The sequence below is a fragment of the Cyprinus carpio genome, chromosome B14 (assembly GCF_018340385.1).
Source record: "Cyprinus carpio isolate SPL01 chromosome B14, ASM1834038v1, whole genome shotgun sequence".
NCBI lineage: Eukaryota > Metazoa > Chordata > Actinopteri > Cypriniformes > Cyprinidae > Cyprinus > Cyprinus carpio.
Genome location: NC_056610.1, coordinates 18,509,581 through 18,535,656, shown reverse-complemented (window position 1 = coordinate 18,535,656; position 26,076 = coordinate 18,509,581). Strand labels below are relative to the sequence as shown.

The window sequence follows — 26,076 nt, the reverse complement described above, 5'->3', positions numbered from 1 at the left end:
TATTCTACCATACTAGATTCTACCATTCTTGAGCATGCTAATACTCTAATGAGAGTTATTTGGCATGTAGTTGCAAAGTCGATTGATTAAGGGGACCGTCAAAATAAAATGTAACCATATAAAACCTTCAGTTGGAGTATAAAGCTCAAATCAATTAATTAACATTAGCTCCACAGGAAACACTCAAATTACACTCAACATCTAACCACTCACAAGCTGTAGTAAGACACTGTGCAGATCTTAAATAAACAATTTCAAGATATGATACAGTCCATTATACTGTAAATAACGTTTATTTAATATGGTGTTCATTGTGTGTTATAAATAATCATACTCTTAAACTTATAACCACAAATACGTAAGTATTATAATTGTTATGATTATTCATGAGTTGATATATGTTTTTTTAATAATGCATTACACATTCATTATAATGCCTTAAGAATACCCTTATAATGTATAATAAATACGGGCTTCATAGAAAGTGTTACCAGGTTTGGACTTCGTTAGGGTCTTAATTATGTACAAATGTCTTTCTTTCTCTGTAGATCACACATAAGACTGCTCAAGACAGAAATTACTGTCACATCTCAATGTGGAGCAAAGCGACATGCTATTCCCCCTGTTTCAACAGAGTTTGGGCATCAAATCAAAAGAACCACCTATAAATCAATTGATCACTGATTGTTCAAGTGTTGTGTGAAAAACAAGTCCTGTATTGAAGCCTGGAAAAAACATGTGTAACACACCATGAGTGACACTGACCACCATGAATTGCCTGTCGTAAAAAACACAAATGCTGGGTTTTTGGAAATGACACAATTGGTGCATCACTAAGTAATTTTGAGGAACTTACCCAAACAAACCTGCCATTCATTAATTGAAGCTGGTAAATAAAAAATAAAATAAAATAATAAAAAAGACTATAAAAATAAATAAATGAAAGGGAAATGTCATTAACTCAGTTGTGACTGGAACACTACTAATCACAAACCAGACAATTAATAAGCAATTTTAAATAAGGTGAATGAAAAATAAATAATTAAAATGAAAATAGATCATGTTATTAAAAAAGAGCCTGTACATTGTCTTGGTTAAATGCATTCTTATGTCTAGGAATAATCAGGGAGGTTTATAAGATTGAGATATATGCCTTGAGAATGCCTCAGTCCCTCTTTTCAGTTAACAGTTATTTCAGGGCAAGTGTGATAAAAACTTTGATCTAAGAAGCATTTCCTCAACATCATTATGAGAGACATTGAAGAGGGTACAGATTGTTGACCTACTTATGAAGTATAGAGACTAAAAGAGAATATTGGCTCACTCCCTCTGGGACATGTGCTTTTGCTAGTAGGCTGATAGAAACACAAGCTCATAATTAAATGATTTACAGTCTATATGTAGCAGACACACCTTCAGTGGATATAAAAAAGATAATATGCAAATAGGTATAGTACAGTAGGTCTGAAATGTCTACAGTGATCTCTGTTGTTCTTTTAGTGTCTAACAGTAATTTCACAAATGAGTTTTCACTAAATGAACAAATTCAAGATGAAAATGATGGGATTGTGATTTTGACGTGACCCAGGGCTCTTGTTTTTGAAACTATTGTTTTGGGTTACTTTATCACAAGACAGCTGCTTTGGCACCGCTGTTGTGGGTTAACATGTGACCTATTGTATTTTATTACTGAATGGACATTTACTGTATATTCCTACATCGTAGTGCTACTTCATACTCCGTAAATGATGCTTAATCATGTTTATACAGGAGGGAAGTTCACATCAACACGAGTGAATAGCTGAGCCATCTGTGGCTTCACCACAAGAGGAGAAATTACTAGGGGTTTGGAGATGATAATTCCCCATAAAGCATGATAAAGGTCATCAGTTTATTGGTTTTGAGGTGTTATTTAGGTATTAAGTTTTTTAAAGGTAGTTTGTTTTTCACCACAAGCTTTTTTTAATATATATATATATATATATATATATTATTTTAATATATATATATATATATATATATAGATAGGCCTATACAGTTAGGTCAATATATATTTTGACACTGACACAATTGTACATGTTATATTGTGTGTGACCCCACAAAACCAGTCATAAGTAGCGTAGGTATATTTGTAGCAATAGCCAAAAATACATTGTATGGGTCAAAATTATTGATTTTTCCTTTATGCCAAAAATCATAGAATATTAAGTAAAGATCATGTTCCATGAAGATATTTTGTAAATTTCCTAATGTAAATATATCAAAACTTAATTTTTTGATCAGTAAAATGCATTGCTAAGAATTTCATTTAGACAACTTTAAGGCAATTTTTCCCCCAATGTTTTTTTTTTTTTTTTTTTTTTTTTTTTTTTCACCCTCAGATTCCAGATTTTCAAATAGTTGTGTCTCGGCCTAATATTGTCCTATCCTAACTTTTTTTTTTTTTTTTTTTTTTTCTCAATTAAAAAAAAACTGACCCTTATATGACTGGTTTTGTGGTCCAGTGTCACACACACATATCCATAGGCCTACTTCGACTACCATAGGTCCGTGTGTGTGTGTTTGTGACATATCAGGACACAACTTTGTATAATGACATGGGTATGACACAGGTATTACAAGGAGAGTGTGATTTATGAGGACATTAACCCATGTCCCCATTTTCAAAACGCTTATAAACCATACAGAATGAGTTTTTTTGAGAAAGTAAAAATGCACAAAGTTTCCTGTAAGAGGTAGGGTTAGGTGTAGGGTTGGTGTAGGACCGATAGAATATACAGTATGTACAGTATAAAAACCATTGCGCCTACTTTTCACAAAAAAACAAACGTGTGTGTGTGTGTGTGTGTGTTATATTTTTACAGGCTCTCAGCCTGACTTTGCCAAAAAGGCGAGAGGGGGAGAGAGATGTTAATGTGAAGAGGCAGTATCACAGATAGCCTAATTAAAGTCGATTATCATTTTTGTATTATTCACAGCCCGTGATTTGGATCATTATAGCGTTCTTAATCTTTATAGCACAGTTGGCATTGTGACTGCTGAGTCGTCTTCTCTGACTCCTTATCATTCCACCTATCCACCCCCTCTCTTTCTTCCCTCTCTTTCTTTCTTTCAGTCTCCAACGTGTGCTGTGCCCTCATGATGCCACGGCGCTCGCTAATCCGCTCTCCGCGGCGCACATGCTCAGTACCGATCACTGTGGCAATCTGTAATGGCTGCAGGATGGTGATGTGATACGAGTCCAGGTGCCGCGCCGCGTCTCTTCGGTAGGAATGCCATTTCCCTGAGACCGCCAAACCCTCCATTCATTCCTCCGTCAACATGGTTGACATCCGACAGAAGAAGAAAGGTCGGACATCGTAGTCGCCAGCACTTGCGAGAGTCATAATAGTGTAAGTTGCATGTTTTTGTCTGTTAAATTGCGGTTCATTGAGCGGGGGATCCGGACATGAGTGTGTCAGTATCCGAGGTCACTACAGTTCATAAAAGCATCTCTAGAGAGAGAAGACACATAACGTAAGCCGCGTACTGCATGGCTATAGCTGCATCCAAGTAACGTTATTAACGTTATATATAACGTGCGATTAGAGGCCAGAGATATCTGACTATTTCCGTGCAGGTTTCCTTTTATTACAGACGTTTAACACCGGTTATCACAGCGTGCTAAAGCAGCGTCGCGTCAATGTAACATTACAGACAACATTGGCTACAACATATCCTAACGGTTGTTGTTTTTATTTGCGTCAATAGCACGAGAAACGAAGTTATTTTTGTAGACGCGCTTATTTAGTACTGCAACAGGCTCATTGTGAGATCAGCCAGTCACACACAATGAATTTTCAATGAGCTCGGGGTTACTATAGTTCATTTCGACAGCTCCCGCTGGCTCTAACATTAGAAAATACATTATCAGGGTGAGAAACATCGGGGTTTGGGGTCGAGGGGCCGAGCTACTTTTTTAATAAAGCTTAAAACTCCCAAAGGAAGTCCAAACAACAATTTTGAGGGGATAAAAGTATTTATATTTAAAGATAAGTATACGTTTTAAGGGATTTGAAATGTTTCATTAATCACAAAAGTTAGATTAGTGACAGAAATGCGCTAGCGTTACGAGGTAACCATAGCAACAGTAGGCTGGCGAAACATTTTCCTGCTAAAAATACAAACATATAGCCTACTGTCTGTATTTATCACTTTATTATATATTTAAGTATTACAAGTATCTCACAAAATAGTTTTTTTTAGGCGTTTTTTTTTTCTGACAAATTTTGCGCAAACAGAAGTTACTTCACAAACGAATTTACAAAAACGGACTCCTCCTTTAGAAGTGTGTATAGGTAACTTAGCACACTGAGTGCAAAACAGATTATATAACCTATAATGTAACCTATGTTTTCCTATAAGAGAGCTGCTATACAGTTTTTTGGAAACTTTGACAGTCTAGTTATCTACATTATTTTCTAAGTTATCGTATATAATGCTGTTTTTATGCATCGTCTATGCTGTATTTTGTGTGAGTTTTAGCCCTAAGGAACGAACAGGTTATGTAATAACCTGTGTTTAACTATGTCCATTAAACTTCAGTACACAATGCTGACACATTTTACATTTAGTCTGTCTAATTATAACCTACATATAAACTTTTGTATTCGCTGATGTATTCAGTTGGGAAATAATTCTCGTAATCAGTATTTTGGTCTTGTTTTCAGAGCTTTTCTTAAAGTGCATAGGGCTTGTCTCAGACAACACCTTTTTTACTGAGTGACAGTCATGAACCTCTCTCTCTCTTTATCTCTGTATGTTGCTCTCTATCTCAGTGCTGGTGTTTGATAGTGCCAGTGAATTGTGTGTGGTTGGCGGTAGTCAGGAGTGATGGCTGTGAAGGAGCGGGTGGAGGCGGTGCTGAATGTGGGCCTGCGGGTTCCCAGTATCATGTTACTAGAGGTGCTGTACCGCTGGGACGTCAGCTCCTTCTTCCAGAAAATCCAGAAAAGCAGCCTCAACAACAACCCACTCTTCCAGTACAAGTACCTGGCCCTCTACCTTCACTATGTGGGTGAGTAACAAACCTATATTATGTTATGGTTTCTGGGGTATACCATGGTATACAAATAAGGAGCCATTCAGTGTCATGAAATGCCCATCAAGCATGGTATTGCCATCTCAGCACCATGGTACTTTTTGTAAGGAAATAAATGGCTTTCATCTGTAGATCAATTTGTTTGTTTCTCTGTTCCCTTCCTGCTACTTAAAACACTCTTGTGGAAATTTGTAGCTATTTTACATTTTGGCGAATTTGTGGCTAATTTGCATGAATCTTATTCATATGTTTTTGTACGATCTGCTTACACATAATTGAATCTTGTATGTTTCCTTATAAATTGCTTCATGTTAATACATATGAAATCACCACCTTGTAAAATAGCTGGATTTTCTCTTCACATCTGGTTGGCTGAATAATAACTATGCTGTTAAAAAAAATCATTTTATCAGTTCTTGCTTTCCCTAGAAGTTGACCTTGGCTTTGTACTCTTTGAGCTACAGAAAAGTATGGTTTGTTATAGTTCAGGGCAGCCAAGAAGTCTCTGAAGATTCTTTGGAATTGGAATAGGAGAGAAGCTTTGTTCTAGAGGTCAGCCAGGTGGTCTGTTCATCACATTACTCCAGATTGCCAGTCATTTGAGTAATGCTGGCACAGGCAGCGAGATGATTGAGTGGAAAATGGAAAAAAACTTAAATGAGCTGGCAAAAACCTCAAATGCAGAAGAATAATCAAATGAAAATAACCCGTTCAAACCTATTTCTCGCTGTTTATTTACCCCGTGGTCCTGCTGACAATGGTAGAGTCAGAGGCGACTGATTCAGGCCACAGGTCTCTCTCAGCCCCCTGTCCTGAGTTTTAAAAAGACTCAGTGGAGCGTAGCATCAGCCCCCATTCATCTGCTGCACACATCCCAACACACGTATCTCATGAGTTATTCACAAGGATCGTGCTGTGTTGATGTTTGTGAAACTCTTTTTGTTGTTAATGACTTTATTTTCTCCCGTTCTCAGTTGTTCACATCTGTTTTTCTATCTGAAGGGGTTTCTAACTTCTAGAGCATGTTTTTAAGTTTTATTTTGTCTTGTTTGTAAGAGACTTTCGAACAACTTTACACACATAACCCCATGTTTTAATGGTTTATAAACTTTAATTAAAGCCACAGAGTCCAGGAAAACTGGCTTTTGGAGCAGATGTTTGTGTAATACCCAAAGGAACAAACCCTAATGACCCTGATTTGTCTGTATGTGTGTGTGTGGTCATGTGCTATGCTCATGTGGTTGTTATTTACCCTGGAGAGGAGGCTTTTGAGGTTACATGTGGATGTGTTTGAACAATAAGTATGGCAGCTTCTGGTAATGACTCTAGAACACAGACTGCCACCCAGCAAATTGCAAAACAATACGGCACACTGTACATCTAGTTTACAGAATAAAAAGTAATTGTTTTGAATGAATACACATTGTAATTTGTGCCAATGCCATTATGATCATTGTCTGTACTATCTAATAATTTATTCAAAATGCAGTTTATACATACAGTGACTTGACTGACTTTTTAATATATATTCATTATTTTTGACTTATTAATATTTCCTCAAAATTGCTACTTTGCATACTGATGTTACAAATCTTTTGTCCATTGAATCAGTCATATGGAAACAAAATTCAGAAAAAACTCTGCAATATTGCAATGTTTATGAATTATTCATTCATTCATTCATTCATTATATTTGTAAAAAAACTTTTACAAAATTAATTATATTTTAAATTATGTTTATGAAATCATAATAAATACATATGAAATCAAAATAAATCAAAGATTAAATTTTTGAAAATGCTGCAAATGTGTTTTAAAATTATTTTAAAATTATTTTCTTTTTATGACATTCCCCTTTTTATTAAACATAGCATTATCTTTCCACACTAACTGTCTAAAATACCCACATGTAGTAGATTAAGTGTATTCACAGCAATAAATTAATAATTTACAACAAACAGGCATGATTTGTTTTTCTCAGTTATTACACAAACAAAGCAGCAGAAAACAATTCCATTTTTCCATCTCTGCAGTGCCCTTTATTAGCTATTGCTTAGAAGCAATGACTAGGTGTTGACAATTCAGAGCTACCGCTAGCAGGACCGTAACTGGTGTTCTGTTTAATGGAGATTCAGCAGCTTCGGTTCTTAGCTGCAGCTTTGTTTTGCAGGTGTAACTTGTCCAGTGTTGGTGGTGCTACAGTACCCTCAGGACCCCCTGCTGAATGGGGGACGGAGTCCAAGTACAGTAGCTCCCACAGGTGAAAAGTGCTGCTGTCAGGAGAAACTTTGGTGGACTTCTTTAATCTCAGGCTTGCTGGGTTTGTGTTAGTGTTAAGAAAAACCACCTGGCCCTGAGAAGCTCCTGTGGATTTTGCACTATAATGAAGTGGAAAAAATAGGCCTGTCCTGTCTGTTCAACACTTCAGTTTCAAAATATTACACTGCAGGGCAATTAGAACTAATAGAGATGGCCTTTCTTTACACTAGGAGCTGACATTTCTGCAGAACAACTCCACTTTTTGTTATTATCTATATATTCTGGGCTTTAGCCCTATGATTATATTGAGGAAATGGAGCATTGTCCATCCAACCCTTTTTAATGATACATATATATAGGAGAAGATAAATTACAGGGAGTTTGGTTTGGCAACAGACACTACAGCAGAGAGGTTAAATTGAGACATGGAGAACATCTACTGTCAGCAAGATCACGGGCACTTTCCGTCTTTACTGCCTATGGATAATATGAGCTGTCTTTCAACATTTTATCTAGCCACAAACCTGGCCAAGTCCTCTGCTCTTTGACCTGGCGAGAGCTTCCTCATATTTCAGCACTAACTTTATTCCCAGGTAATTGCATTGGTTCAAGCTAGTGTGCCAGCATATTTCACATTAATCAATACTGAGATAAACTTTGTGTCTTCAATCCAAGTAGAATATTTCCACTGTGTTGTATTTCTCCTGTGTTCTAGACAGTGAAGTATGGTGCATCTTTTTATATTTGTGAATGGCAGAAGTGAACTGGAGTGGATGAGTGTTGAACTTCAGATAAACAGTTACGTAACAGGAGGGATCAAGAGGGTTTGGCAGTGAAGTAATGAGAGCTTAATCTGTGCATGGCAAAAGCGTTAATCTCCCACCTCATCCTGTCTACACACACTCGTATGAACACACAAACACGTCAGCGTGAGCCAGTGAATGTCAGACTGGAGGCTGAATCATGTAGTACAATACCCTTGTTCATTATGACGTATAGTACAGAATCTATGTACATCTGAAAGCACTTTTTTTCAGGAAATACTGCACTGTTAGAAGACGTTTTATTAGGTAAATGTCTAATGCAAGCATTCCAATAATCTACATCTCATGTTGAAATTGTGTTGCCTACTATTTCTGTTTTCTCATTGATGGCCAAAACAGCATCCAACTTGCACTGTTTATGCTGCACATTTTCTGTATGCCTAAAATAACTTGATGATCTACTAGTTACAAAAATGCACAGTACATTAAACAGCAGTTAGTTCCAGTACTCGAATTTGATTGGCCAATCGGTGCTTCAAGAGTGCCAGTTCAGCAGCACTGGGACTTGTCACTATATCACGCCTCTAGTTTCTGTTTTCGCTTTCCAGAACAGACTGTCAGTATATTCCAGTCAGTGTGTGTATTAATGCATTATGTTGAGAATATTAAGTGATGATTTCTGCAAGTTACATCTTTCTATAATTCTAGTAGGTGGTGACAAGTGATTGCCTTTTGAGTGAATGAATGATTAACTCACCTGCTTATTTGTTAAATAATGATTATTTTTTTAGCGAAGAATGTAGCTGTGTGTATTAATGAGTCATCTAATTATTCACTCAGTTGATTGCTGGTGCTGGTCTAAATGTCATAATTATTCATAGCTTATACATTAATGATATAGGCTAGTAATTTTAAAAATCAGCACGAATTACATGATTTATTTTTATACATGATCTGACTAATTATGCACAACAGACTGCCAAATAAGTTATTAAAATTTTAGAGACTGATAACTAAATTAAAAATGCAAAGTAAATGTGTAAAAAATGTAGACTACTAAAACTACATGTTATATTTTTTTAAATTAGCATTTTGCATGCTGTGTGTTTCACATGGTATATTCTAGGCTAGTATTCTGTTCTTCTGAGCATAGCCAAAGACTCTTTATGCAGGTGTGACTATCAATGAACTGGATATCCGGATTCAGTCAGTGAGCTCTGGCTGTGTGACTTCCTTTGACAGTCTGAGTGAATGGACTCTCTCTGCTGGTCTGAGAGATATTGAGAGAGATGTGGCCTCAGAGGCCCTTCTGTGTGCTTGACAGCATCCTCACATAGCAGTCTAACAGCGGTCTCATTCTTTATCCATCTCTCTTTCAGGCTACATTTTGAGTCTGGTTCTGCTCACCCTTCCCCGACAGCACCTGGTGCAGCTCTACCTGTATGTGCTCACTGCTCTGCTGCTGTTCGCTGGTCACCAGATCTCTAGGTGAGTGTTTAGAACTTTAGAAATAAAAAGAGATTGACAGAAAAGCTGCTCCCACCATAACAACCATGATAGCCACTAAAATTCACTTAAAAACACTGTGTTTGCCATTCAGTCAAGAGAGAATGCATCATGCATTTTGATCCAGTTTATTTTATACAATATGGTTGATTATATTTGTTTACAATTATCTTTGTTCATTACAAAATGGGACTGACCCACTTAAGACCCTAACTCTGTTCTTAAAGGGATAGTTCACCCACAAATTAAAATAAACTCATAATTTACTCACCCTTAAGTCATCCTAGGTGTATATGACTTTCTTCTTTCAGACAATAGAGTTATTTTAAAATGTCCTGGCTCTTCCAATCTTTATAATTAGGGGTGCACATAAGTGGCACGCAAATATGCATGTGTGAGGAAAATAAAAAATGTGCTGTGTAAATAAGTTCAGACTACTCATTTGCGTACCGACATGGTTGACAGCTGTCAATACACAATTACCATTTTAGATCGACTTACTGTAATACTGTATATGATTTCCATAGAACTGAAAACATAAATCTAGGCTATTTGCATCTGTTTTCAAAGCACAATGCAAAACACGCTTCACTCTTCACTCAGCAGCACTAAAGCCGGCAGCACATATACTTACTTGCCAGCAAGTTTGAAATTGATGAAAATTCATATGTATAAACTGGAGTAAATATTAGCATTTTATTTCTAAGTTTACTAAAAAAAAATGTTTTTATTATTTTGTTTATTATTTAAAAAAAAAACTAAATAAATGAAGAGCAATATTATTATTATCACCATTATTAATTTTTTTTATAGTTATATTTAATGGGTCATACTATGTGGAGTGTGAGGATCAAACAAATCTCCAGGTGCTCTTATAAGAACCAGGCTGAAAAAACGTATGTGCACTCCTGTTTATAATGGCAGTGAATGGGGGTCGAGATTGAACCCCAGAAAATGCATCCATTCATCATAAAAATTACTCAACACGGCTTCAGGGGCTTAATAAAGGCCTTCTGAAGAAAACACCTACAGTATGCTACACCTATGTCCTACGTCATTGCCTGGAACACCACTCTCTCGTGAATGCATGTATGACAGCTAGCAGAAGCTAGAGATTATGGTTTATAAAGCACTTTTTATGATGGGTGGATGCACTTTTTTGGGCTTCAAAATCTCAACCCCCATTCACTGCTATTATAAAGCTTGGAAGAGCCGGGCATTTTTTCATATGGAGTAACTCCGATTGTATTTGTGTGAAAGAAGAAAGTCATATAGACCTAGGATGACTTGAGGGTGAGTAAATCATGGGGAAATTTTCAATTTTGGGTGAACTTTCCCTTTAAGGTGATAGGTCACTCCAAAATTATTATGTTATATTATATTAAGGAACAAAAGTTTACTGTCACCTTTGATCCTTGCTAAATAATAATTTCTTTAAAAAAAAAAGCTTACGGACCCCAAAGTTCTGTACGGTAGTGTAAATTATATTATGTTATTATTTACTTGCCTTCATGTCTTTCTAACCTCTATCCTGTTGTTTCTACATGGAACATAAAATTTATTTATTTTGTATTTTAATACCTTTAATAAACAATAATAATTAATAAGCTAATTAATAATTTGATTAATAAAGAAACTAGCCAAAGGAGGATTTTTTTATTGTACTTCTATTAACATTTATATTTGGACATTTAAATAATGCTGTGCAAAAAGATGTGTTTTTAATGCTTTGAAGGTAGAAAGAATGTTAAGATCTGCGCAAGCATTATGACAGACACGTTACTTTACTGGAGGCTCCTCTGCCATGCTCATGGGTCTGCGATTATAGTGTAGTGTTTTGCATTTGACAGCTGGCTGTTTAGTGTCAGATTAAGAGAGAGCTTTTAGCATATTTCTCAGCATAATATGTGTCTGTAGAAAAAGCAGTGGCTGCTCAAATTAAGATCACCCAAGTGTGGCAAAGCCATTACTGCCAGCTCGTAACTTACCTTCCTCCCTTTATTCCCTCTCTGCCTCCTTAAACTGAGCAGAGCCAAGCTCAGATAAGAATTAAAGCAAGCTTTGTAAATGTTTATTCAGGTATATGTGTGTCATATCCATTCGGTCTTCTAAATGAGTTAATCTCCCAACTTGTCCGAGTCATGTAAGAAAAAAAAAATTGTTACGATGTTGCAAAGCCATTTCAATAATCAAAATTTTTTACCAAAAGCTATTGTAGGGCTTTAAAAGTGCACAGCTTTTATGGTCCACTTTTATGCTGCTTTAATGATAATTTTGCATATTTTTTAAGCTTGAAAGCTTCAGTTTCATGCATTATAATAGTGTAAAAAAAAGAGCGACCAGCACATTATTCCACCACGAACAAAGTTATACAGGACCTTTTTTCCCACCATAAAAATTAGTTTTAGATCAAAAATAATTACTGGAGCACCATAAAAATTAGTTTTAGATCAAAAATAATTAGTGGGGGTATTTTAGACTTCTGAATGTCAGTAGTGGTTGTTTTTTTTTGCTCAGTGGGACTCAGCTGAGAGTTATGTAAGGGATTGTTCTCTCAGGAATTCTAGTCTGATAAAAACAGATGGACTGATGGTTCCAGCGCTCTGCTCTGTCTGACTCGGGCTGTAAGTATAGATCCTCCACAGGCTGTGATGACACTGGGAATGTCGCGCTGTGAGAGGTTAGAATAAGGTCTCTGTTCTCTGTTTCAGGGACTATGTGCGCAGTGAGCTGGAGTCAGGCTATGAGGGCCCGCTGTACCTGGAGCCTCTGTCCATCAACCGCTTCACTACTGCGCTCATCTGTAAGTGCCTTACAAGGTCTCCAAAGCATCTCAGTGGTCTTGCAGGACTGAAAGAAAGGGACACGTGTGATGTCAGTTGAAAAGATAGTTTTAGAGTAAGAAGTTATAACATTTTAATAAAAGATTATAAAAACTTTTTTCATTAGAGTATTGTGTACTGAGGAATTAGTGCTATTAGGGCTGTCCGATATAATACCAAAATTAAATATTTGTTTTTTAATATTAATTCATTAATTAATAAAATAATATAATTTGTTTATTTATTTATTTATATATATATATTTTTTATTTTTATAGCATAATAATAATAAATATTATTTTTTTTTTTTTTTTAATATTATATAGTGTTGTACTATGACTATGAAGTTGTATTAATAAGTTAAACCGGGCCAGTTCTGATTTCATGTTGACTTCAGACTAATGTTACAAGTCACATTCCTGTTACGTGCGAGTCCCGTACTGACTCATTACAGCTCTTATTCAGTCGGAACGTGTGCTCATGTAGTGTCATTCTAGGGAGAGTTGGGTAGTTTTGCATGTCTTGAGATGTGATGTCAGAGGTCAAGGCATTTCCCACTTTTGTTCCCATCTCATATGATGCCTGCCCTGAACCACACTGCGCAAAAGCTAGAGATGCAACTTTCATATTTCCCCTCTCATCACTTTTTCTATAAGTACCATCCTTTGCCGGCGTAATGTCAAAACCGCTCCTGCTCACTTCCTATATTTAATTTTTTTTCTCACTCATAAATACTGTATGCCCTTCCCCTTATTTGTAATATGTCATACTCTCCCTCACTCTCTCTCACTTTCCGTCCCTTCCTCTGACCTTCTTGCTTTCTCATCAACTATATTTTTTTTCACTCTTTCTCTTTCTGTTACTCTTGACATTTCTACCATTAGGGAGGTAAATCTCACTACCCAGAACATATCCTGGTCATTTTTCACCTTATAATAATAATAATAATAATAATAATAAATGACACTATTTGCATAAGTACCTCTTTACAACAAAGTCCCATTAGTTAACTTTAGTTAATGTTTTAACTAACAATTGTTTAGAACTGGCTAGCTTTACTGAAACTGCAGACATTTTTATGGGTTTTATTTATAAATTTATTAATTATTTAAATTTTTTGGTAGTACATAGAAAAGATTATGTGTACTTTAAAAAGAATTTACTGTAAACATCTGTAGGTCTTTTGAAGAGAATATTCCCATCTTTATTTATAGTCTTTATTTATCGTTTTAAATCAAAATTTAAGGTTTAAACCAAACCATAAATATAATTTGTGAAAAGTAAAAATAAAAATAAAACATTTAGTGTACCCTACTTTCATGTAAATAAAAATAGTTATTTAAATTGTAAAGTACATCCACTTTAAAATGTAATCCTATGTATGCATAAATACAGTACTTGCTGTAATGAATTGACATTTTTGTCAATTTCTGTTTATTTATTTTTTTAGAAAGACATTGTGTACAGACAGGATTAATTTCTTACTGCATTACAGTAATGAGATTTCCCCCCTAATTTGAGAGAATATGCTGGTCCATAATAGGCTTCATTTTATGTATGCATCTAATATCATTTTTTTGTTTTTGTTTTTTTTTTTGTGGTGAAATACATCCCTAGTGTCTGAGATTCACCATTTGGTGTACTGCTTGCTGTCTCACTGTTGTGCTCATTGAGTTCTTGAGTGCTTCTAGGTCCTTCAGCCATTACTCTAAAATCTTTAGGGCCTAATTAACTCCAGCCAGAACAGATGCATTCATTAATGTCAGTGAGTACAGTAGGGAACAAACAGCACAGATTTAGGCCTGATGCTTTGCTGTACTGTAATGTATTGCAGTTTGGTATTAATAGTCATCTTATTTTTGCTAACATTTCTATATATCTTTAATTCTATTACAAATAAGATGTTTTATTTCTCTGTGTTTATGTGTGAATAGGCCAGCTGGTGGTGTGTACCTTGTGCTCCTGTGTGATGCAGACCAAGCGCATTTGGCTGTTCTCAGCGCACTTGCTCCCTCTGGTGGCCAGGCTGTGCCTGGTCCCTTTGGAGACCATCGTTTTCGTCAATCGCTTTGCCATGATTTTCACAGGCCTGGAAGTCATCTACTTTTTGGCCTCCAACCTGCTGGTGCCATTTAATCTGGCCAAGACAGCATACCGGGAGCTTGCACAGGTTAGAGGCTAAAGAGTGAGTTTTAAAACAGACTTGAGAGTGTTAAATCAAAGAAACAAGAATTAAGCTCTTCTCTATACTATTCTGTTAGGTGGTGGAGGTTTATGGGTTGCTGGCTCTTGGTATGTCTCTTTGGAATCAGTTGGTTCTGCCCGTGTTGTTCATGTGTTTCTGGCTGGTTCTGTTTGCTCTGCAAATCTACACATACTTCAGCACACGGGACCAGCCCACATCTAGAGAGAGGCTGCTCTTCCTTTTTCTCACCAGGTGAGTTAAAGTTCCGGCTGCTCTGCTTGTCGATCCTGAGCATCATAGAGAAATAGAATAAGATAGGTGTCACTGATCTTTTTTTCCAGTATAATATTTGATGAACTGTTTGTAAATGTTAAATGTTTGATTGATTTTGGTCACATGAAGGTGCAGAGCAACTTAATTTCTAAATGTAAATGGTCTCCAGTATTGCAGAGTGCTGTTGTACTCCATACTCTCTGCTGGGCCTGGTCTTCACCGTTTCATTTGTTGCTTTGGGAGTGCTCACTCTTTGCAAGTTCTACCTGCAGGGCTATAGGGCTTTCATGAATGACAACACCATGCACAGGTATCATATGTCCACCCTCAAGTCACTCAAATGCAGTTTTTTTTTTTTTTTTTTATGAAACACAAAATAATGTTGCTATTTTGTTTGGTTAATTAAAAAAATTATTATTATTATTATTTAATGTTTTATTTAATTTTATTAATTTTATTTATATTATATTATTTGAGGTTATTTTTAATGTTTCTGAAAAAAGAGTTAAATGCATTTATTTGATTATAAAAAATACAGTAAAAACAGAAATATTGTGAAATGTTATTACAATTTAAAATGACTATTTTCTATTTTAATATATTTTAAAAAGTATTTTATTCCTGTGATGACAAAGCTGAATTTTAAATGTTATTACAATTTAAAATGACTATTTTCTATGAAATCATTCTGATATTGATTTTCTTAAAGAAACATTTCACTTGTATTTCTGGCAAAAAAATCAAGTCATACTCCACATTCCATACCCATGGGGGCATTGCCTCAATAAAGTGAATTGTCTACTTCTAGAAGTAACAAACGAGAAACGGCATAGTCTCTATGCTCCGCCCCTACCTTTCACAACAACCCTAGAGCCAAAGCCGAAGCCTAAAATATTGCCTCCAGAGGAACGTTGGGTGATGTCAAGTGATTTTGAAACATGACATCTTCAAGCTACTCCCTTCACCTTTACCAGTGAATTGTTCATATTTGTTTTGTTTCTATTACATGTTTTGAGTTGTATATACACATTATTTGAATTAAATTAATTTGACAGCAGCATTCTGTCAACATCATTGGTCAACATCAGACAGCTGATGTTGACCAGCTAGCGCCAACCAACTTAACCAGAGCTGCCAACTCTCAAGCATTCACCCGTGAGACACACGCAATTGACTCTTTTCACACGCTTTCAAAAACTTGACCGCTCTGAATATAGTGAGTGAGTGCGCGCGCGCGGCCGGGGCGCTCTCTCCTCCTCTCGGGTTCATTATCATCGAAGACATTTCAAGCTTCTTAGGTATGTTACATTTTAGCATCAGCTTGGTAGAGACGGGCTTTGGGAGATAACAGGTGAAAAACCGATCGGATCTGTGGGTAAGTTTAGTAGCTAGCTAATTATCAAACGCAGCTACGGTTAGCCATCGCTAACATTAGCACGTTTTATCAAACAGCCTTCGATACATTTCTTATGTATAACCTTCCCGAAAAAAAAAATACGCAAACATATAAAACAAACTTCTGCGAATACTAACAGCATCTTACTTACCAATCCAAAAGAAATGTTGCAAGTTCGGAGTCGAACCTCATTTCTTTCAAGTCCATCAAGTCCTCCAGCGATGGAAAATACTTCTGTTTCGGCTCCTTTTCTTATCGATTTGATTTGTGATTCCGAGCGCGGTTATTGCCCTGTAGCGGGTGGTGGTGGTAGGTGTCTCTTGCCAATCCTTCCGCTCTCTTCCCCTGAACTGAAAATGAAGTTTCCACACGATTGACATCAGGTTCCAGTACGCCCACAAGCCGGTGCGAGTTATTCGTTATTGGCAGGTTGGCTGGTGGTTATGTTGCCCGCATACCGCCTCCCATGGCCGAGACTGGTATTACGACACCTGTCGGGCCGTGGCTAAATGCTAATGCTAATTAAGGTTGATATCTCTCTGCAGCACTATAACTTACAGTTTTTTTAAATTCATCATCGCCCTTATTTCTTCTCATTCTTTTGATGCGTGCCCATTTTTTTGGATATTTTTACCTCAATTTTTACACATGGCACCTTTAAGTCTTCCATTTAATCTTTCCTTAAGTAACTATACCATTATAACCCTGCTAAACAGTTTGGCATGAAGTCCATATTTGATTCATTATGGCACCTTTTTATTACATAATTGACCATGGAAACCACACGAGTCCATCAATCCCTCATCTCTCTCTCAGGGGAATGACGGAGGGAATCACTCTACTGATCCTCGCTGTTCAGACAGGACTGATCGAGCTACAGGTCATCCACAGAGCCTTCCTCCTCAGCATCATCCTCTTCATTGTGGTGGCCTCCATCCTGCAGTCTATGCTGGAGATAGCTGATCCTATAGTGCTGGCGCTGGGAGCCTCCAGAGACAAGTACATAAGGATGATTGTTGAAGTCATATATTTATGTATTATACAAGTCAACATTGTCATTTAGTGTTCCGATTATTTTATAATCATTATTCCCAACAGGAGTTTATGGAAACACTTTCGTGCGGTTAGCCTGTGCTTGTTTCTGCTGGTGTTCCCAGCCTACATGTCCTACATGATATGTCAGTTCTTCCACATGGACTTCTGGCTGCTGATCATCATCTCCTCCAGCATCTTGACCTCATTACAGGTAGAGATCCCACACAAACACACACCATCCGCTCTGAACTACAGCATTAGTGAGTGTGAGAAACAGTGTAAAGGAGCAGAAACTGAACAGAAATGAATGTGAGAAGTTGTAACTCTCAGTATGGCGCTGTAGGAATGTTATCATTGTGTTGCGATTTTATTCCTGATATGGAATATGTTATTGCAACAATCTTGACAAACAATTTTGGAGATTTTAATGGATTTTGGTAACATTAGCCATACAAAATGCAGATCTAATAGAGGATCTAATAAAATGTATTATATGATTTTCTCTCTGTTCTCTAACTGTTTTCTTATATAAAGTTATTAAAAGAACCTTCCCGTTTCTTGGATGATGTTTATGTTTCTCGTTGATCATCTTGTTGAACTTCAAGTTGAAACTGGTTCTGTGAGCCCTTACTGTAATTCCCAAAAAATATCCTGTATCTCAGGGAAATTTAATATAGTTTATTCTTAAAGAAAGGAGAAATGAAACTCGTGCTTTAAGAGAATCTTTGCATCCTGTTTGTGAGGAAATAAATGCACATATGTGTTCTACAACTTAATTATTAAAAAGTATACATACATACATACTGTACACACACACACACATTAGATAGATATAGAATGTAGATGTGTTCTAGATATTTATTTTTATAGATGATATGATAGATATTTTGTTTAGTAAAATATAACTGTTCATTTTTAGTTCATGTCAGCTCAGTTCCATAGGTTAATATTAACAGATATACCTTTTGGTTTTAAAAATGCATTAGTAAATGTTGAAATTAAAATTATTAAATGTTTTATATGTATTTTTTTTTGTTCATGTTACCTATAATTGTAATAAATATAATAATAATGTTTATTGATATTTAAATATTTTATTTAGTAATAGTAATTTAATTATATTAGAAAGTGATATTCTGTTTACATTTTTATTAATAGCAACAACTGTCATATTTCCAACTTTTTAATAAAAATGTGTAAAAAATATTAATAAATAACTGACTATATAAATACATACATACATATATATGTATATATATACATACATATATATGTGTATGTATATATATATAAAATTAATACATTTTAATAGTTTGAGTAAATGTGAAGTAAGTGGTTATTGGACCAATTTCTACATTATATATAATCAGCATTTTTTTTTTTTTAATGTTATTGAAGAAAGTCTCTTATGCTCACTAAGGCTGCATTTATATGATTTAAATATTGTGATGTGTGTGTGTGTGTGTGTGTGTGTGTGTGTGTGTGTGTATGTGTGTGCGTGTGTGTGTGTGTGTGTGTGTGTGTGTGTGTGTGTGTGTGTGTGTGTGTGTGTGTGAAATATTATGAAATGTTGAATTGTGGTATTTATTGTATTGTGAATTATAATGTAAAATGACTGTTTCCTTTTTTTCATATTTTAAAATATAATTTATTCCTGTAATGCAAAGCAAAAAATTTTTTTATAAATTATTACTTATTTATATATATATATATATATATATATATATATATAAATAATATAATGTTATAATTGGACCAATTCTTACATTATATATAATCAGCATTTCATCGGCCATCCGCCACCCTGCTATCTAGTCACTGAAAAACCTATTACAGGTGTGTAGGAGTTGTGATTATTGCTAATTTGTGTAATGTTAAGTTCAACTGTCCCTCTGTTTTAAACTCTTTTGACTCTCAGGTGCTGGGCACGCTGCTGATCTACGTGCTCTTCATGGTGGAGGAGCTCCGCAAGGCTCCGGTGGAGAACATGGATGATGTTATCTACTGGGTGAACGGCACCTACAGGCTGCTGGAGTTCCTGGTTGCGCTGTGCGTGGTGGCGTACGGTGTGTCGGAGACGGTGTTTGGGGAGTGGACCGTGATGGGCTCCACCATCGTACTCATCCATTCTTACTATAACGTGTGGCTGAGGGCCCAGCTGGGCTGGCAGAGTTTCCTGCTCCGCAGAGATGCTGTCAACAAGATCAAGAGCCTGCCTACAGCTTCTCACCAACAACTCCAGCAGCACAATGACATCTGTTCCATCTGCTACCAGGTGTGTGTGTGTGTGTTTGTGATGGATGCCCAGGTACATTCTGTAGCATGTGTCTTCATGTGTATTTCTGTGCTAGATAGATGGTGGGTTCAGTTAGGGTGCATCACTATTGTTCATACAATCCTTTAAGTATTAAGCTTATGTGCATAATTTGTGCCACACCATTTGTATTATGGACAATACATGGACAATATTGTGTGGTTTGCTGAGGAAGGACATTTCCAAGCGATTGGATTTAAGATTTCTTTGTTTGGCGGACAATATTGTAGATTTACTTTGAAGCAGCCTTATCCAGAGGCTAGAATATAATAGAGATTTACGGGTGTGCTGTTTTGACTTTGGTCAGTAAGCAACCACCTAACAACCACATTCATAACACACTAGGAAGAAACCATAAAAAAACATCCACCTAAACACTTTAGAATGTTACCATATAACCCCCTTGGAAACATTCACAACTCCTTAGCATTAGGGGATGCATTAGCATTAGCGTTGTTGTTGATGTGCCGGCGCACCAAAAATCTTCCCCGCCACGGCTGCAGCTTCTCAGTGATGACTTCGCTCACATCATTCACATTCGGGTTATTAGCAGAGAACACAGAGCAGAACTTGAATTTCGGCGCGGGATTGCATCTGTTAATAATAACTCTACTCATTCCCACAGGTGAATTCCGCGCTTATAACGCGATGGCAGATGACGGAATGTATAATTTGCTCGTGCTTTTGAGTCTTGCTTATTTAAAGTGAAAGAGAGCTCACTCGCGCGCTCTCTTATAGGCATAGACCATTTTCTGTGTGCCCACAGATCGCGATAAACAGAGAGTGACAACATTTAAATATTAAGGGAGTTAGCAAATGTGATATTGATTTAACACAACAGTTGAATAAACTGTAAGTTATTAAAGGTGACATATCATGAAAATCTGACTTTTACAGATTTTAAGTGCTATAATCAGGTCCCCGGTGCATCTACCAACCAAGAAAACGTGAAAAAGATTAACCCAGTAACTTTGTTTTGGTAAGCCTTTTTCTGCAAGTGTCTGAGAAAAGAGCGCGTCTGATTTCTGATTTACATTATAATACTACCGCCCCTTAATCTGTAAGTTTATACCCATGGTGCCGTCATTTTGATTTTGCATGTGACAACGGTGTACCAGCTCTAATGCCATGGTGAAAGTTTGAGCAAAACATGCTAACTGTTCTGTCTTTGGCTGCACAGACGCAGTCCCAGCCTCAGAGGAGACAAGAGAGAAGTGGATTTATTGATTTATTTACTGTATATTGCTGCTGCCACGCAGATCTAAAAACTTAACAGACATAACCGACTGTTTTTATAACTCATGTGTTTTTAACATGTGTCATGTGTTTATACACATAAATTTTGTATTTTATAGGCGTTTCGTCCACACAGATTCGGTGTTTTGGGAGAGTGAAACCGATATTTTTTGAAACTGGTTTCCAGAGTGGATAAATTTGAAAATACCACCCTTGCGTTTTCGTGTGGACAGCGAATCCATTTTTAGTGTATCTCTGCGGCAGAATTACAGCGCCACATGTTGGTCTGGCATGTATACTACATCGTTTTGTCTCGGTTTTGTGGTTTTGTGTGGACGCAGATATTTCATGAGACGAGAAAATAAAAAAGATCTGATAGGAAAAGCTCTGGCTTCGTGTGGACATAGCCTTAGTTTAGTACTCACATGCTGTGACAGCCGCTTTCTGTCCATGTGCTTCAGATGTGTGCACTCCGAAAACACTATATCAGAAGCTTAAACTAATATGGTTTAAAACACACGATTTCATCACGATAAACATGATAATCAGAACCAAAACAGATGTTTTTAGCAGGTCCAAGCTGTAATGAAGCAGCTCTATCCTGGAAACGGGGGCGGGGAGCAGCATCTCAATTGCATTTAAAGAGGCAGTCACTAAAAACAGCGTGTTTCTGCTTCCACTTATATTGGCATTTTCAAAATGATATAATAAATGATCTGTGGGGTATTTTGAGCTGAAACTTTAGAGACACATTCTGGGGAGACCAGAGACTTATATTACATAATGTAAAAAGGGGCATAACATGTCAGCTTTAAGTTAATATTAAGTGACAATATTAGGCCTATATTGTCCGACTATAACACTACTGCCTGATTTTGCACTATTTTGTCAATGAAAATAGATTCAGACAAAGTCACAGCCGAGCCGCTGCGCATCTCTAAAAGCAAACACAGCCGTGTTTCATTCATGAACGAATCTAGTGAGTCAGTGATTCATGATTATCCATTCATAAACACAGTCACTTGCTTCATTCCTGAATGAATCAGCTGTTCAGACGAATAAATTAACTGAATAAATGATTCAGTGATAAAATTATATAATATAATAATCATAACAATAATAATAATATATGAAAAAAAATTATTATTATGTATTCTATATTACTGAATAGTAATAATAATGTTATTATTAATAAATTGTATTATTATTGTATCAATGACAAATTATTATTATTATAATTACTCAACATATAATAAACATATTAGTAAAAAATGATGATGATGATGATGATGATGAATATTATTAATTATACTAATAATAATATAATATAATAATATAATAATATAATAATTTGCCATTGTTGGAATAATGATGAGGATGATGAGGATGATAATAATTTATTTTTAATAATAATGTTATAATTATAATTTATTATTATTATGCTAACAATTTGCAGTTTATATAATATTGATGATGATAACAATAATTGTATTATTATTACTCAACATACATTAAACATAACAACATAACAGTAATAATAAAAATTATTATTAATTATTATAACTATTTTTTTTTTTTATAACTAACCTCTTCTGTTCTTGAATCTAGGACATGACGTCAGCTGTGATCACCCCCTGCAGTCACCTCTTCCATGCCGGCTGCTTGAAGAAGTGGTTGTATGTGCAGGAGACCTGCCCTCTTTGCCACAACCAGCTGAAAGGCTCATCACAACCCGGCTCTTCAACACAGGACGCCCCACCACAAGAGCCCCCAATACAGCTAGCAGGTGATCTGGACACTTCACAGCATCTAGAGGCAGATTCAACCCTCCAGGTTCCCCAGCAAGATGACACCACTCTCGCTTCAGCGTCAGACCTCACGGCTGGGCTAAAAGACGACGGTGTCACTCCTGCCTGCTCCTCCTCCCAATCCTAAAACCTGCCTTGAGCCAAACCCAACTCCACACACAGCTGGCCAAAAGACAGTGTTACAGCAGAGGGTCTTATGGGAAACTCTCGGCCCTCTCTGTGACTGATACGTACACATGGAATGCTCCTGAGACATCTATACAATCCAAATCCTTCTACCGTCCCCCTCTCATCCAGAAAATCACAGATTCCAGAGCTCAGAAAGCTTATCAGAGGTGAAAAGAATCATTTCACCCCTTCCACATCTGGATCTACCAAAACACCAGCTCTTCCCCAATCCCCACCCTTTATTACGAAACTACAATCTCCAGCGAACACCAACCTGAATGTGATCATGTTACCCTTCAGTATAGTGCTGTGATGCTCTGTAGGCACTTAGCACATATCCACTAGCACGCTCTAAGTATCCAATAGCAGTAGCCCGTCTTTTTTCTGTCCTCTATTTGTTTTATTAAGAGAAAATATATATACATATATGCCACTGCATTTGCACTAATGTGACATAAAGCAATGCTCCAAAGTTTGTCTTGTCTGATACCAAATATTTTGGTGTGTATGCATTGAATCAAGTTATATATTAAATATATACCCATGTACAAATATATATGTAAAGGAGTTTTGATATGCAAAAGTACAGTGTTAAGCAGCATCGAGTGTCATGAAGCAGCCTCAGGCTTATATGAACGCTGCTCCTCTCGCGACCTCTAGTGATGGTAGTGGGAAGTGCCTTTGGCTGTGGATAAACACTATGATCGTTTAAGAGAGTCAATTTCATTCTCATCAGTATTTGGCATTTAGCGCATCTGTGAATATGAATACATTCGAGAATGTATGAGCACACTTTGCGAATGCCGTTTTTTCTTTTTACTAAGTGTTTAAGTTAATGTATTTAACATAGTTTGTTAAACGAATGGTGTTTGGCTTGTGGGATTTTTAATCTTCAAAAAGGTTACTTTTATCTAAGCCACCAGATTTATTTTTTTTCCAGCTGTTACAGGTATTTTCCATTTAAAATTAAATCTGAATGAGAATGGAGAGTATAATTCAATAGCGTTCTGAATTGAACCTCTTCTTTTTCTTTTTTTTCTTTCTTATTTTATTTTATTTTATTTTATTATAAAGCATAAATGTGGAATGATGTTCTGTGAAGGCTAACTTTGTTTGAATTGCAGCTGAATTCAGTAAAATATGCCTGAAGTCTGAACGTGAACCTGAATGTCAGAATAAATCCAAACCTAAAGTATGAAATATTTGTCTTGGCTTTCTTCCACATTGCCTTTCTGAGTAGTAAAAGACCTACAGCTCTTAGACCTACTGCTCTTAAAGCCACCTGTGATGATGATGATGATGATAATGTATTAATAAGTATTAATTTAACAGTTATTTATTTCATAATTGTATTGTTTCATGTAATCTTTAAAAGGGTAGCTACATGCACTTTTACAAGTTGTTTGAACTGAAATGTGTGTTGGCAGTGTGTGTACACAACCACCCTATAATCAGGGGTGCAACTATCCAGTGTTAGGGGGTATGCAGCAAAAAATTGTGGGCGCCCCCCCCCCCCCCCCCTTATTTAAATAAATAAGTGTGCCGGACATCATCATTTTTTTGTATATACATATATATACACACACACACACACACACACACATATATATATATATATATATGTATGTTTTTACAGTGGGGGGTTTGGGAATTTCCAGTTTTCAAGTGACAGTGTTTTTGAAAGAAGTTTCTTCTGCTCATCAAGCCTGCAAAAAAAATTAATATTGTGATATATTATTACAATTTAAAATAATTGTTTTTAAATTTATTATACTTTAAATTATCATTTATTTCTGTGATGCAAAGCTGAATTTTTAGGATCATTATCACATGATCCTTTAGAAATCATTCTAATATGATGATTCATTATCAAAGCTGGAAACAGTTCTGCTGCTTAATATTTTTTTTTCAGAGCATGTGATACTTTTTTGGGATACTTTGATGAATAAAAAGTATAAAAAAAAAAAAAAAAGCTATGTTTTTAAAATATATAAATATTTTGTAATAACAATATTACACTACTGGTCAGTAATTTGGGGTCAGTAAGTTTTTTTTTTTCTTTTTTTTTAAATAAAATCAATACTTTTATTCAGCAAGGATGTGTTAAATTGATAAAAAGTGATAGTAAAGAAAATATATTATTAGAATATATATTATTAGAATTTTTGAATAAATTTAGTTATTTTTCACCTTTTATTAATCAAATATATTAGACAGCAGAACTGTTTTCCAACACTCATAATAAATCAGAATATTAGAATGATTTCTAAATGATCATGTGATAGACTGGATGTTACATGTGACACTGAAGGCTGGAGTAATGATGCTGAAAATTCAGCTTTGCATCACAGGAATAATTATTTTTTTTTTTAAGTATATTCAAATAGAAAACTATTATTTTAAGTTGTAATAATATTTCACAATATTACTTTTTTTTTCTGTATTTTTGATAAAATAAATGCAGGCTTGATGAGCAGAAGAAACTTCTTTCAAAAAACATTAAAAAATATATATAGCACAGATCTTTAAAGATAGAGATAGAGATGTGACCCTAATTACAGTTTACATGTCACCCAGCAGATGTAACTGTAGCCTGTATGTCTGACAGCACAGCTGAGCTAACATGAACAGCTAATGGTAAAAAATAAAAAAATAAAATAATAATAATAATCTATTTGTTTCCATGATAAACCAGCCTTATTGCATAAGTAATGTTTTCCAGCTTCTAGTCATGTTTTGTGGATGCTACCTTATATTTACCAGTTGTTTTTTTACTTTAATAAAATTGAGATATGTCATGCATGGGATTGGTACCATAGGGTTTAACCAAAATCTAAATGTAGATATCAGCAACATTATTTTGCAGTAAGTTAGTAAACACTTGCCAGTCAACATTAATATTTGCAAGCCTTCAAGTTTGGTAGCAAATCTATGCATTGATTCCATGGTTAACAGGAGATATTAAAGTTGTTTTCCAGATTCTTGTCACTTATTGTAAATGCTACCTTATATTTTTCAGTTTTCAGCTCAGCAACCTGGGTTTTGCATATTCTAAGCTAGATACATATTCTGTCTTATCTAGCTAACGTTAAGTCTGTTAACTGTATTTGCAAGCCACCAAGCATAGACGTCACATTTTAAATCCTACCTGTTGCCTTTCACCATCCACTTATTTAGCTGCTGTTGCATCCCCTGGCATGCCATTTCCTTTCCCTCTTTCTTTTTCTATT

At 35.8% G+C, this 26,076-nt stretch overlaps 1 protein-coding gene across 1 annotated transcript; it reads left to right on the top strand.

Moving 5' to 3' along the window:
- The first annotated feature begins 2,916 nt into the window (after positions 1-2,916).
- Positions 2,917-24,046, top strand: rnf145a (ring finger protein 145a). Its single transcript, XM_042738347.1, has 11 exons — positions 2,917-3,392; positions 4,818-5,056; positions 9,483-9,591; positions 12,321-12,412; positions 14,366-14,601; positions 14,693-14,868; positions 15,059-15,199; positions 17,102-17,284; positions 17,384-17,531; positions 19,239-19,595; positions 22,479-24,046. Exons 2-11 carry the CDS (start codon positions 4,873-4,875, stop codon positions 22,803-22,805), a joined length of 1,953 nt encoding a protein of 650 aa, XP_042594281.1. The 5' UTR covers positions 2,917-3,392; positions 4,818-4,872; the 3' UTR covers positions 22,806-24,046.
- The last annotated feature ends 2,030 nt before the right edge of the window (positions 24,047-26,076 follow it).